The sequence below is a fragment of the Scyliorhinus canicula genome, chromosome 7 (genome assembly GCF_902713615.1).
Source record: "Scyliorhinus canicula chromosome 7, sScyCan1.1, whole genome shotgun sequence".
Classification (NCBI taxonomy): Eukaryota; Metazoa; Chordata; class Chondrichthyes; order Carcharhiniformes; family Scyliorhinidae; genus Scyliorhinus; species Scyliorhinus canicula.
The window spans coordinates 166,795,178-166,810,911 of NC_052152.1; the positions used below are offsets into that span (position 1 = coordinate 166,795,178).

At 44.1% G+C, this 15,734-nt stretch overlaps 1 protein-coding gene across 3 annotated transcripts in view; it reads right to left on the bottom strand.

Moving 5' to 3' along the window:
- Window positions 1–420: 420 nt before the first annotated feature.
- Window positions 421–15,734, bottom strand: part of hnf4a (hepatocyte nuclear factor 4, alpha) — an 83,016-nt gene continuing 67,702 nt past the window's right edge. For all 3 annotated transcript variants that reach the window (XM_038803212.1, XM_038803213.1, XM_038803214.1), the window contains 5 exons: window positions 14,514–14,601; window positions 14,238–14,390; window positions 12,238–12,474; window positions 8,503–8,625; window positions 421–6,080 (listed from right to left, as the gene is read on the bottom strand). In XM_038803212.1, coding sequence (XP_038659140.1) covers window positions 5,947–6,080; window positions 8,503–8,625; window positions 12,238–12,474; window positions 14,238–14,390; window positions 14,514–14,601 — 735 coding nt within the window. In that variant the 3' untranslated portion in view covers window positions 421–5,946. The remainder of the gene's footprint in view (window positions 6,081–8,502; window positions 8,626–12,237; window positions 12,475–14,237; window positions 14,391–14,513; window positions 14,602–15,734) is intronic.

A 15,734-nucleotide genomic window follows, 5' to 3' on the forward strand; every position in this document is an offset into this window, starting at 1 on the left:
TGACAGTGAAAAGTGACAGCCTGCGATGACAGTCGTGCTGGAGGCCCAAGGCTGCTGCTGGAAGAGGAAGGTTCGCTGCTATTTTCTGAGGACAGGTAAGTTTGCATTTTAGAAACGGCAGTCCATGGCTTTCTTCCGCTAGTTGGAAGTTACGGGCCATTATAACTCTAATGTTTCCCATTAAAGAAATATTACAGCATTGTGTATGAATGGATAATTACAGCTGTTGATTCTCTTACATTAACTGGAAACAAATTCCCAAAACTGCACACTAAAAGTAATGCAATTACTCCGAAGGGCCCGCAGCCAGAGAAATTAATCCATTTTTTTTGTTTCACAGTAACTTCATTGCAGTGTTAATGTAAGCTTACTTGTGACACTAACAAAGATTATTAAGGCAAATAATCTGAAACAGTGAAAAACATAGAAAAGATCTTATTTATTATTTCTGTTTTTACATGGGTTAAAAGAATGGCAACAATACATTAATAGTTACAGTATTCAGGACTGAGGCAGTATACATCAGAGATTTAAGGAAACGCTTTTCATTTGTAATGAAATATCAATAAAGAAATACCATACACACAGTCAAAACTGCAAGGACGAAAAGTATAAAATGTTAAATGTACAGTTGTGGTAAAGAACTATGTTATTCTCTTAATTGTCATTAATCAGTGATATGATTTATAAAAATAATGTCATACTTTCATGAAAAATTACATCCGTATTACAATAAATTAATTAGAGTTATTGTTATTATTTGTTCTATGTACAAATAAATGCCACAGGTAGATGAAGAACATTTTTCTTTTTAACTTAATAATTTTCGAGCTTCTGGCAGTTGTGAGCACTAGAACCACACCCAGATACTGTAAGCATGAAAATAGTTCAATATGTGAAGTGCAAAATCTAGATACAAATCTATTAATGCTTTATTATAGGCACTTTTCCTACAAGCAGATAAAGATCAAACTGCTTTGCCATTATACTTGGTGGGATATCAACACTGACAACTGAACTGTGGTTTGCGAAACATGCATATCATTGCCCTTAGACAAGCATGTTTAAAAGAAGTACTTCACCAAATTTAAAACACTACGACATATCAGAAGATAAGGAATACTGTATTTTTTAAATAAACATACAAACCCAAATTTTTGTTATTGTACAGAGGAGCTGCTGCCAACCAGAAAGGCTATTTTCAGACTTGAGAAATTCACCGGCATCTGAGATAACACAAATTCATCAGTCATTTTGCAGAAAGCTATAGTTGATGATGGGTAATTCAGATCAAATGAATTTTCAGCCTGATTGACTTGAACTGTCAAGTGTCGACCAATTGGCATTATAAGACAACAGTCTTCAGTGAGAGAATAATTCTGCTTAATGAACCAAAGCGCAGGAAGTTCGAAGAATTCTCAAGATGTTGCTGAATGACACATCATTATGCAAAGTCAATCACTCTGTGACTAACAGCACACATCATTTTTGGAGCTATATTGGGGCCGGTCATAGAGGAGTCAGAGTATAAGGCACCTTTGTGGTCTAAGCCTCTATCAGTCTTTTTCTCTGCTATGGTTTTAGAATAAAAAGTCAGAGGTACGACAATCTAAATATTGACTATAGATTTTCAGAGTTTGGTTAGACAATTGACTCAAGTGTTCAAAATCGCCATTAGCTTCAAGACGCTCAGTCACTCCTGCAACCAATCAATATTTACAGAGTTGGTACTATGTGCCTGTGCTGCACCAAGTACGAAACCAGGCCATTATCCTTTAGGCTGTTCAGCTGTTATAGGGTTGTTTAATGATATTTCAGACTTCTGCACAATGAAGCATCAATATTGTCGTGAGGTTTCTTGTCGAGTACATGATGGATAAAACCAATTACATCATACATATTCGGCTTAGGAATTGTTTGAAACACAGGTCATAAAGTAATGCAAGAATCATTATATGCTCAATCAAGTATACTTTAAACAGCATTATTTCATGTTAAGATGTGTCTCTTAAAAATACTCCTTACAATACAGGAAGGACTTTGCCAAAGTGCCATTAAAACCCTGTTTATTAAATAGACTAAACATTACCCCAGAAGTATTTTACATTAATGAAGGTATTTTTTGTGCATTAGAGACTTTTTTATGCAAAGAAAGCAAAAAAGAATCACCTTGGTGTAAATAAAATGGCATGTAATAAATCTACTTTTAGAACACAAATATTGTCTCTAAGGAATTCAAAGCACAATCTAGCTGAATGTTATGCCAACAGGTAATCTTTGTTGTCCAACTTTCAGCAAGTAGAATGACAATATTTGCTCATATTTTAATTATGTTAACTGCTAAAGCAAATAATTATACAAAAGTTATATTTTGCCAATATTTTCATGAGCTCATTACTGATATTTTAGAAGAGAACTGTTTCACTTTACACTGAAAGAAAGATGCTTATTTTAAAAGAAAACCTGACATCATTTTATCAGCGACCTCTCTTTTAAATAAAATATTTCTGAGGTAGTGAACCCAAAAATGAATGGGTCTTGGAGTGCTCTGAAGTCATTGTGGAGCAGGTAGACAGGCACAGCAGTGATACTCTATCACATAGAGTAATGCAGGGCAACAGGAAGGATGGAAGGGTACATAAATTCAGTTACTATTCTTCAAGCTGGTATGAATCCGAATGGCAAGCCGAGTGGAAGACGGGCTATAACAGAATAGTTCTTACCATGTTTTTCAAAAGTTATATTATTGTTAAAAGACTTGCATTTATTATCATTTGTAAATGTATAATGCAATTGGTGAGATGACGATAACATGTGAAACCCACATGTTAGTAGTTTGCACTGGAGCAAATATTGTAGCTGCAGCGACACAAACTTCCCTGTGCTCTGAATTGGATTTAAGATCGCCTGCTCCAGGGAGTAAACCTGCCATAATTACTGGCCCGAATTCTCCGGCCGTTGGGATTCTCTTTTCCCGCTGGTTCATGGATTTCCCGGCGGCATGAGTGGTTTCAATGGGATATCCCATTGACAAGCGGCGGGAAGAGAGAATCCCGCCGACGAGAAACATGCACAGCTGGGGGATCGGAGAATCCGGCCCATTGTTCGCACCGTTTTTCTGAGCTTCCTCTGACTCTCTGCTGAAGCAACAGAGGAGGTAGGAGAGCCCCCACAGAAATCCACCCCAATAGTACATAAAAAAGAAAAAAATGTGTGCCTTTCACAACTTCAGGACAGCCCAAACCGTTTCTTAGTTTAAAAGTTCTTTTGAAGAATAATCCCTACTGTAATGTAAGAGGCATAAATTGGCAGTCCAGTAGTCCTGGCTCTTTTTAGTTCCTGTGTGATTTCTGTATCCCTCTACTATAAGTGAAGTGATAAACTGTAACTGCTATGCGGGAGAAACTGACATTTGAAAGCAAGGCATCCTATCTTGTTGTAGGCTCCATTTGTCTGGCAGTTCGAGTCTGTATGGCTGGTTAAAAGGGAGATGTGAAGTTCCCATTTGGCATGTAATATGAATTGTACACACAGTTGTATCTGTACAGAAGTGCATGGCGCATCGAAGATCAACTGTAATTTAACTTTTAGAAGTTGGGTGGAATTAGATCAGCAAATGTTACCACTACTGTATTTGCAGCACTAAAATATTTCTCTTCAAATCGTTTAAGTGGATCAAACGTTTTATAGCATAATGTGTATAATTTCTTTTTCTCATATATACATCTACTCAAATTTCAACTGCTGAAATGGTACAAAAACAGAATCGAAAAATATGGTACACAAAAGTACACTAATAATAAATGAAGGGAAGGACAAAGGAACTGAGTTTATAGAAAAATCCAAATACTACCAATTCATAAATATTAAACTTGCTTAAGGTTCAGCAGAATAGGTGAGCTGATTCTCCGCTGAAAATCATAACATGTACTCAGAGCCAAAACATTGCAAATTCACCCTGAGTTTATGCCAAAATCTAGTTCACATCTAGTTGGCAGTGTGACTGTAAGTCAGAGACTGAACATTTTAAAATGCGACGAGGGCAGACCTTTATTAGTACAAGTTCAGTTGGAAAACTCAAAAGTCGATTTTAAACTGGGGCACATTGATAGTGGATGGGATGGAAGGTGGGAGCATGGTGAACTCACCATAAAAGTAGGGACATCTGGGGGCTCTTCGAATGCTGCAGCATTGCCTACTTGCTAAAACCAACAGGAGAGGCATCGGGCTAAGTGGCTGAGAGCAGAAACTAGGACCCAGAAGCTGAGGATGCCAGGACCCCCGGGTCATCCCTGGCATGATATCATTGGGGGGTAGTTTTCATCAGAGATGCTGATGCTAAAGGCGAGAAGCAAGGCTCAAAGGTGAAGGCATAAGGTCTTAATCTATAGCTCGGGGGCCCACAAGGAATTCTCAGAAAAGTTTAATTTAAAAACTTAACCTGGCCACTCCACTGACTCCCATCAGATTCTGTTGTTGGATTTGGCCCTTCTGGAGCTAATAAATCTTGATATTCTTTTGTTGATGACATTGCTGGATGATGATTTTGCATGATTTTAAAATTCTTTCATGGGAAGTGGGCATCGCTCGATAGGCCAGCATTTATTGCCCATCCCTAATTGCACTTGAGAAGGTGGTGGCGAGCCGCCTTCTTGAACCGCTGCTCTCCATATGGTGTAGGTACACCCATAACGCTGTTAGGAAAGGAGTTCCAGGATTTTGACCCAGTGACAGTGAAAGAACAGCGATAGATTCCCAAGTCAGGATAATGTGTGACTTGGAGGGGAACTTGCAGATGGTGGTGTTCCCATGCATCCGCTGCCCTTGTCCTTCTAGGGGTAGAGGTCACAAGTTTGGAAGAGCTGTTGAAGGGACGTTGGTGAGTTGTCTTATAGATGGTACACACTGCTGTAACGGTGCATTGGTGGTGGAGGAAGTTAACTTTTAAGGTGGTAGACTACTTTGTCCTGGATGGCCTCGAGCTTCTTAAGTGTTGTTGGAACTGCACACATCTGGACAATCAAAAAGTATTCCATCACATTGCTGACTTGTGCCTTGTACATGGTGGACAGACCTTGGGAAGTCAGGAGGTGAGTTACTCATCAGACAATTCCCAATCAGCTCTTGTAACTGGCTCAGTTCAGCTTGTGATGAATGGTAACCCCAAGATGTTGATAGTGGGGGAGTTAGCATGGTAATGCCATTGAATGTCAATTGGTGACTGTTGAATTCTGTCTTGTCAGAGCTGATCATTGCCTAGCATTTCTGTGGCAGTTATCATCTCAAGCTTGAATGTTGTCCATGTTTTGCTACATTTGGACATGGACTGCTTCAACATGAGAGGAGTTGTAAATGGTGCTGAACATTGTGCAAATATGGACATCCCCACATCTGACCTTATCATGGAAGCAAGGTGATTGATGAAGCAGCTGTAGATGGTTGGGCCGAGGGTACTACCCTGAGGCACTCCTGCAATGATATCCTGTCTCTCTGTGCTACGATGCTCTCCAGTTCCTCAGAAGAGTTAAGATCTGGACAGCAAGCATCAAGATTATGATATGATCCCTCTACTATCTTGACCTGCACCATTATAATCCCCATGTCTGTGCAATAACCACTGAGCAACCAGAATTAAAATCGACCAGAAAGATGAAGGCAATGGCTGTCATTCTAAATGCTGGATTACAAATTATTAAATTAATTGAACCAATCTCTCCACACTGAACAGCAGTCTCTTAAATATTCAGGGAATGATATTACAATGACAGTCAGTTAAACACGTGTCTTAACATTAACCTTTTGCTTATCTTTGGATTCATCTGTGCTGTCTTTTAAAATGGAACATTGTTCTTATTAAAACAGTGTTCTCATAATATGGTTGCCTAGGTGTGGAAAATCTACTGTGTTAGTTATTTATCACTTTTGCTCTGAGATGCATTCCATAGGTTAAATTGCCTCTTGTTTTGGAATGGTTTGTTGTAGAATAGAAGTTGGTGGTTTCGATACAGAACCCGCTACCAGTTTGTATGGTTCAGATGCAGACCCTCCAGGTGGAGAAGGTAACGGAGTTTCAGGTGTGGCTGTGGTATACATATAAAAGAAACAAAATAAATCATTATTTTAAAAAAATGAAATAAAACAAGTAATAAAAGAAATATATTGAAAACATGAAAGTTTTCAGGTCAAAGTATTCATAAAGAATGAAATATTATGAACCCTGTTTCACACACAGGGGCTAATACCACTGTTCCGTAATGGTACACTCCCACTGTACTTCAGTGCGAGTCTGCTCGAAGGGCCTGAAATTAAACCTCCATCCACTCCTTATGAGGCCAATGCCAGGAATCTTATTTCCTCAGCATAGCCCTAGAGCAGAGCATAATTGCCAGAATTGCAGTTCCTCTCTCGTAAAATCGTAATTTTCCAAAGGTTGCTGATCATGTTGTCATGATATCACAATGGGAAAAGTAGAAGAGGCAGGCCCTAAGAATGACCTTAGCTGGAACGGTGATTGATGCCACGCCATTAATACTATTAAACTGTGCACTCTAATCAACTGAGCTAACCGAGCATAGGCTTTGCTGGGCTACTGCTAATGATGTTAAGCAGACATAGGGGGCGCGATTCTCCCAAAACGGGAGAAATCGTAAGGCTGGCGTCAAACCCGGGCGGGTTTGACGCCAGCGCGCCCCTTCCCGACCGGGAACCGATTCTGGTCCCCGGTCGGGGCTAGCAGCCCGACGCCGTAAGCTCCGGCATCACGGGCTTAACGAATTTCGTTAAGCCCGCTTGCCGGAGTTAGCGCCGGCTGACGTGTCATATGACGTCGGCCGCGCATGCGTGGATTGGAAGACTCCAACCCGCGCATGCGCGGATGACGTCATCGCGTATTTGCGCGAAACCCACGCATGTGCGGGCCGGGATGCCCCTCAGCCGCCCCGCGAATGGATACTGCGGGGCGGCGGAAGGACAAATAGTGCGCGGGCATCGGGCCCGCTGCCCGCGATCGGTGCCCACCGATCGCGGGCCCATGGCACCCTTGGCACGGCCGTGGTACTGCCGTGCCAATCGGTGCCATGGTTATAAAAAGCGAGTTGTTCCCGCCGTTTTTACGAACGGCCAGACCAGGTCTGTTTGCCGTTCGTAAAAACACGTAAAGGGCTGGGACTTCGGCCCATCGAACAGCTGTGAATCGCTGCCGGCCGTAAAAAAACGGCGGCAGCGATTCGTGTCGGGGGTTGGGCGGGGGGGGGGGGGGGGGGGGGGGGGGGGGGGGAGAATAGCGGGAGGGCGGTAAAAATGTCGGGAAGGCCCTCCCGCTATTCTCCGACCCGTCGTTGGGGTCGGAGAATTTCGCCCAGGGTGCTTCTCATCATAAAAGAAAACAATTATCAGTCTGATCACGCTAGATAGATTCTGTCCATCTTATTGCTTCTAAGCCTTTTGGCTAAGATTAAGTGTAAGATCACGAGATCTCGCGAGACAGCTAGTCTCACTCTAAAATGCAGCTCGGCTGATCTACTAAGGCCCTGGCATTCAACCCCTTCATCTCGGAGACCTCAGGCGAGTGCCGTTCAGTGCTGGTCCCCACAAATAGGGGCCAGATGGAACGACAATTGGGGGAGTCTCCCAAGGAATTGGAGGCCCACAAGTAGTTGCCCTCTGGTCAGGGTGGCACTCTGGCACTGCTGATGCCACCTGGGCACCTTGGTACTGTCAGCATGGCAACCTGGCAGTGCCAACTGGGTGTCAAGTTGCCAGGCTGGCATTTTTCCTGTGCCGGTGTTCTGGCCTGGGGGTTCCCTGCCCCTGCAAGGTGGGGTGCGAGGGGAACTGAGGACCCCTTTCTCGGTGAGTTGAGGTTTTGGGGGGTCCGGGGTTGCATCGGCGGATTGAGAGATCGGGACGCCATTTAAAAATGGCATTGCGATCTCGTCCTGCACTGAGGAGTTCCAGCGAGCGGGCTCCTCCTTGCAGGAAACGGGGGAAACGGGACTAAGTGCAGCCTCAGCGGGGCCTTCCCCACTGTGATTACCCTGGATTTCAACAAAGTCCCGATCGATAGCATGGTGTTTCTTGGTGCTGTAAGCGCTGGGAAATGCCTGGCTAAACGGCTTGACACACGACTCTATTGCAATTCGGTTAGATGGTGCCTAGTATGCTCTTTTTCCGGGGACCATAAATTGGACTGAACTTGAATTTGTTTTTGGAGCAAGCAAAAAAAATGGATTGGGAGCTTGCCACATCCACTCTAAGCATTGGCTTTGAAACTCTCAGAGAGGAATAACATTTTAAAAATCATGTATTGGTTACTTCTCGAGTAATATTAGCAAAAGCAAAAGTTGCAAATTAGCCCTTTCTGTTGGAAAATGGTTTATTACAAAACAAAATCAGAAAAAAAATATATTTAAATATAAAAAAAAGTAATTGAACTGTCTGAAAAAGAAAAGTATTCTACAGTGAGACCAGTAGTAATTTTTAGTTTTGAATTGACATACTTACAGATCTGTCCGTTTTGTACTGGAGCAGGCATTGCACTGGTCACAATCACATTACTTGCCAGATGCTCCTGGACCAGATGAGGATGTAGTGAATGGTGTGTATGTGGCGTCTCATTTGCAGTACCTGAAACACAAAAAAAGAAATTTGAGTATCTGACAAAAGATACTGAAGTTGAACTTCACTATTATCTCCATTACACCTCTCCTTGAAAGTACAGGAGGTTAAATAACAAAAGCTCCCATGTTGCAAGGCCAAACGGAGTAATAATAGGACAAAATTAAGAAACAAAATATGTGGTTCGAGGAGGTGTGGACTGCAGGACCCTGAAGAGGTAACAGTAACGCAAAGGAAATAAGAATGGAGGAAATAAAGCATCCCTTCTCACCATCTATGGTCCCAAACACTCCTTCCAGGTGAAGCAGCGATTTACTTTACTCATTCAACGGTTGTGGACATCGTTGGCAAGGTCAGTATTTTTTGCCCATCCCAAATTCCCTTGAGAAGGCAGTGGTGAGCCACCTTTTTGAAGCATTGCAATTCACCTGGTCTCGGTAAATCCACCGCATTGTGAGGGAGGAGGTTCCGGGGTTCTGATCCAAAGGCAGTGAACAAGCAACCATATAGTTCCAAGTCAGGATGGTGAGTGACTTGGAGGGGAACTTGCAGATGGTGGTATTTCCATGTTTCTGCTGCCCATGTCCTTCTATGCAGCAGAGGTTGCTGGTTTGCAAGGTGCTGCTGATGGACATGGGTTGTTGCAGTCTATCGTGTAAATGGTAGGTCAATGGTAAAGGCAGTGAATGTTCATGATGGTAGAAGCTTGGGGTCATGCTTGTGGACTGGATGGCGCTGTTGCGCAGAACAACCATCAAGCAGTCTGCATTTGGTCTTCATAATGTGGACCTGCTTGACTCTGTAATGTACCTGTCCGTCACCCTGTATTGGTGGGAGTGTCCAGTGCAAAGTCCTTGTAGAAACAAGTCCTGTTTTCACACAGAATATTTGTCCTTTATAACCTTTTGGATGGAAAACTGAGTTCAGCAATTTTAGATCATATCCTCTTCCCGCATGTTGTTTTGTGTTTCTTTCTTGATTTGATTTATTTTCATTTGTTTCTCTCTCATTTCCTTTGCTTTCAGATGGCAGCTATTCAGGATCCTGCCATTCACATCTCCATTAGCACATCTTTGTTCCTTTATTTGTCCCATTGCTAGTCTATTTAGTCTTGCACCATGAAACCTTTCTTTATTTAAACTCCCTTGCCCTCCACCCCATCACAGAATTTTTCTTTTGTTCTTAAACCTACACTCCCCTTTACATGCACTCAAAACATTGCTAACTGTTCTCAGTTTCGATTCAAGGTCACAGAACTGTTTCTCTCTCCGTAGATGCTGCTGGACTTGCTGATTAACTCTCCAAAGCTTGTTCACCATCTACAAGCCACAAGTCAGGAATGTGATGGAATACTCGCCACTTGTCTGGGTGAGTGCAACTCCAACAACAATCTAACAACATAAGTCCAAAGATGTGCAGGTTAAGCGATTGGCCATGTTAAATTGTTCCTTTGTGACTAAAGATGTGCAGGTTAGGTGGGCACAGTAAGAAGTCTTACAACACCAGGTTAAAGTCCAACAGGTTTGTTTCAAACACGAGCTTTCGGAGCACGGCTCCTTCTTCACCTGAAGAAGGAGCCGTGCTCCGAAAGCTCGTGTTTGAAACAAACCTGTTGGACTTTAACCTGGTGTTGTAAGACTTCTTACTGTGCTCACCCCAGTCCAACGCCGGCATCTCCACATCAAGGTTAGGTGGGGTTATGAAGTTACAGAATGGGACAGGGAGTGGTCCTAGGTAGGGTGCTCCGTTGGAGGGTTGCTGCAGACTTGATGGCCGAATGGCTTCCTTCTGCACTGTAGAGAATATATGGATTCTGTGGGAGAAGCTCGATACCATCCAGAACACAGCAGCCTACTTAATTAGCGCTTGATGCACCATATTAAACATCACTCCCTCCATCACTAACATACAGTGGCAGCAGTGTGTACCACCTATAAGATGCGCTGCAGCAACTCATCAAGAGTCCTTTGACCGCATCTTCTAAACCCAAGACTGTCACCACGTCAAAAAACAAGGCAGCAGATGCATGGGAACGCCATCAGCCGCAAATTCTCCTCCAAGTCACACACCATCCCAACTTGGAAAAATATCGCCATTACTTCGACGTCACTGGGTGAAAATCTTAGAACTCCCTTAAATGCACAGTGCAGAAGGAGGCCATTCGGCCCATTGAGTCTACACTGAATGTCTGAAAGAGCACCCCACCTAGGCCCACTCAACCTGCAACTTTAAGTAACTTTTTGGACACTGAGGGCAATTTTAGCATGGTCAATCCACCTAACCGACACATCTTTGGACTGTGGGAGGAAACCGGAGCATCCGGAGGAAACACACGCAGACACAGGGAGAAAGTGCAAACTTCACACAGACAGTCACCCAAGGTCAGATTTGAACCCGGGCCCCTGGCAGTGTGAGGTAGCAGTGCTAACAACCGTGCCACCATGCCATCTGCTGACTAATACCTTCTCAAGGGCAAATAGGAATGGGTAATAAATGCTGATCTAGCCAGCAATGCCTGTCATGTTCTGTAGACTGGCCGAAGTGAAAGAAGTACTACAGAACATGTAATTTAAAATAATTTATTCTAGAACAAACTGTGTGATAAGGTAACTAGGAGAAACATACTAACAAACAACTAACACTAAACAAATGTTATGGAACTATTACAAATGCATGTATCGCCCAGCATGATCAACCCCTGACTCCCAGAGCACACGGTGACGTGATGAGTTTACAATGCCACCTAGTGATCGGAGGTCGTGCATAATATTATGTGCAAACATACATATTGCATGTCATCACAATCTAGATCTTATAAAACCATTTTTTAAATTATTGTTTTTCAAGAATTTACCATTTTAATGTAAAATTTCCATCATCCACATAGAGTCATAGATGTTTACAACATGGAAACAGGCCCTTCGGCCCAGCTTGTCCATGCCACCTAGTTTCTATCACTAAGCTAGTCCCACTTGCCCGCATTTGGCCCATAGCCCTCTGTACCAACCCTGCCCAAGTAACTGTCTAACTGCTTTTTAAAAGACTAAATCAGCAGCAGCTGATGAACCGGCGCATGCGCGAACCGGTGAAGGCCTATCGGCCAGCCCCGGCGCCGGGCGTCAAAGGCCGTTGTTGACGGTTTTGGCGCCAGTCGGTGTGGTGCCAGCCGCTCCGGCGTGGGCCTAGCCCCTCAATGTGAGGGCTTGGTCCCTAAAGGTGCAGAGAATTCTGCACCTTTGGGGAGGCCTGACGCCGGAGTGGATGGCGCCACTCCGCTACGCCGGGACCCCCCGCCACGCCAGGTAGGGGAGAATCCCGCCCCAGGTCTTTATCTTTGGTATGAGTTTCAGACTACACTGCTGGGCCAACCTCAGTGAATTTAGCTCAGAGTGGTTTATCTCAGTGGGCTAGACAGCTGGTTTGTAATGCAGAACAAGTCCAGTAGCGCGGGTTCAATTCCCTGTACCGGCTGAGAATTCTAAATTCTCCCTCTGTGTACCCGAACAGGTGCTGGAATATGGTGACTAGGGGCTTTTCACAGTAACTTCACTGCAGTGTTAATGTAAGCCTACTTGTGAAAATAAAAAGATTATTATTATTTTGTTTAAAATATTTCCTCACCTCCCAGAAGCATCTCTTGAAGAAGGTTGTCAATTTTAGCCATTCCAAAGAGTTTGACAAACTGGATTTGCTCTATCATTTGCCAGGTGATGCTCTGTAGAGTGGGTAGCAATAGCAGTAGCTCTCCAAATCGACCCCTAGAGTCATACTGTCTGTCATTAATATAGTCCTCCAAACTGACTTGTACCTGGAATCGCATACGTTTGATTTTGGCAGGGTTACTGAGTCCTTTGGCGTCTGTGGATAGATGTTAATTCATAATTTTAGAATTGCATAAATCAACTCTATTTCCTTGCCTCGAACACACAAGTAAAAACGAGAGTTAATCTTTATTTATGACTTCAATGCATATGACATTTATTCAAATGTATTTTATTTGTTTCAATAATTAAATTAGCACAATAGGCTGCATTTTATATCCCCCAATGGCATCATCCTTTACAGCTGATATTTTATCTGTGGTGGGCGAGTCCTATACTATGTGGGAAGCCTGGCAGCTATTGTAGTTCAGGCTGGTGGCGGATAAAGAGGATAAAGAGGGGTGGGGAATGGAATGTGGATCACCTGGACCCATGGGAGACACTGTCCCTTCAAGGTCATCCTTTCCTTGAACCTACCGCTGGTAAGGAGGAGAGACAATATAAAATAAAGGATACAATTTTAAAAGGAGTGCAGGAACAGGGGAACCTTGGGGTGTAAGTGCACAAATCAGTGATGGTAGCAGAGCAAGTTGCGAGAAAGCAGTTAATAAGTCCTGCAGGATCCTGGAGTTTATAAATAAATCCGGGCAGAATTTTCCAGTTCTTCTGACACTTTGTCAAAAAAAAAGCAGAGAGGCATGTTTTGCACTATCATTCTTGAGGGGCAGGGCCTAAAGATATTGGCAAGACCCTGCTCCACGGAGATCGGGACGCCATTTTTAAAGGGCACCCTGCACTCAAAGTTCAGAGAAAGGCCCCCACGGATATCAGGAACCGCCCCAATCCATCATCGCTGGCAATCTCTGCGTCCCCTCCCCTTTAACCGGCATCACTGGCAAATCCTCCCCACCCCCATTGTGATCTCCTCCTCATTGTGGCTCCTCCATATATGGACCCCACCCCCTTGGCCAATCCTCCTCGACAGTGCCAACCTTGCCAGGTTGTTCTCTGACTGCTGCAGAGCAGCAGAGATTCCCACCGACGTGACATCATGCTGGCACGGGGAAAATACGGCAAATGCGGAAGGTAAGGAGTTATGCCATTGAGACATATTTAAATCTATTTAAATTCATGGTAATAAGTGTGAACCTAGTTATGCGGCTGGCAGGCTGGGAGGGAGGGGTGGGGGTGATGGAGATGAGAGTGGGGAAGATCTCAATCTGAGATCTCCCTGACGTAAATCCCGTGATGGCCCTCTTGCAAGAGTTAGCGGCCATAACGGGATTTCTACCCCTGAGAAACGGGCCAGAAAATCATGGGATACAAAACAATAAAATTATATTAAATATTTAAACATAGGTACAGCTTCAACTGAAGTATCTGTCCATATCCAAGGACCACATTTTTGAAATGTTGTGAAGGCATTGTGGTGAGGGTGCAAACAACATTTAAACAAATGGTTTCAGCGATGAGAGTTATATGATGTGACTGCTTTGGACCCAATAATCAGGCAATGTATTATACTTTTATAACATTGCATTGACTTGTAGCACAATTGTTAATGTTTCAGTGTAAATGTTATGTGCATCATAACATGAAACACTGATCACAAGTATGTGCCATCACGTCACATTTACACTTTGTGAACTAAATAGTATAGATAGAAAGAGAATATTTTCAAGGCGGCAGAGTTATCTTCTGGGTGGGCCTGCTGTCACACTCAATTTATGAAAAGCTGAATATTATTTCCAAATGTCTGTTATGATATATGCAAAGTCTTCACAACTTTGTTATTGCTATTCCATGTAACAGAGCAGAAGGCTGATACTGTTCATTTTGTTCCACGTGCCTGCTACCCACCTGGATCAAAGAAAACAACTGCTTTCAAGCAGGCAAATTCATTGTCATCTATCTGCAGCTCCTGAAATGTCTGAACCAGTTCATCGAGAATTCTAGTTGCTACACGATTTATTTCCAACTCTGGGCAATTGCGTGGGATGATATAGTCATTGCCTTGAGAGGGAAAAGACAAACATCACAGATTTTTAAGATATTTCCACAATATTTTGATCAGACTTTTATGGTTCAATAAAGGAATTAAAAATTACAATAATCCACGCAAAATAATCATTTTACCTAAGAGCAGGACATCTTTGTACATCATGGAACGCTTTGCAACTCCAAGCAGTAAATGCTCCCCAGCATGCGCTCGCAATAAAGCAACCTACTCAAATAATACATATGACAATTAATCACCCTGCATTCCTAATAAACAGCATTTCTGATTATGATAAAAATTAAATGAACCTTGCTGTTGAATATTTCCTGTTGAATGTGATGGAACTGCTACGCTGCGTCGGAAAAGCAGCGCGCCGCGGCACAGCATGGCCGTTAGAAGCCGGGAGACCCCGCTCCTGGGACCTACCCGGCTCGCAATGTCTCGTGATCTCATGAGGCATTGCGATGTAAATCCCGGCCACTGTTGGCGGGATCACCTTTTGGCAAATCTGCACAGTTTCACTTTAATATGCAGTTTCCTGAGGTACCTGAGGCATTCGGACCTATCCTTTTCGCCTCGGAGATCTCGGGCAAGCGCCGTTCAGTACTGGTCTCCACAAGTGGGGGCACTCGTAGGGGTCTCCAAGGGGGTTGAGGTCCCCAGGAACAGGGTGATATCCTGGCACTGCGCCTGTCACCTGGGCACCCTGGCAGTGCCAACTGGGTGCCAGACTAACACTGCCAAAGTAATCAGTTGACTCTGCCAGCTGGCAGGGGCACAACCAGTGTGCCGAGTTGGAACTGCCAAGGTGCCAAGCTGGCCTTTTCGCACGGCGGCGATTGGGCTGGGGCTGCCTTGTGTTGGGGGAGGATGGGGGGGAGGGGGCCTTGGACCCTCCTGTAGTGCCTTGGGAGAGAGGGTATCGGGGGCTGCGTCCAGACTCCAGAGATAGGTACTCCATTTCTAAATGGTGTCCCAATCTCTCACAACACTGAGAGATCCAGCGAATGGAGCTCCTCAGGATAGCAAATGGGGCTATATGCGGCCTCCACCGTACGTTCCCTGCTGAGGCCTCCCATCGAACCCGAGTGACAGAAACACGTGTCTAAACGCGCTTGCTATGGGACTTTGTTCCCATTTAATTAAATCACGCCCATAATCCATGGTTCATTTCTCTTTAAATGGTTATATAGGGCGATATTCTCCCGAACCCGGTGGGGTGGGGGGTCCCGGCGGGACGGAGTGGCATGAGCCACTCCGGCGTAGGCCTACCCCAAAGGTGCGGAATCCTCCGTACCTTCAGGGGCTAGGCCGGCGCCAAAGTGGTTTGCACCCTGCCGACTGGCGTGGAAGGCCTT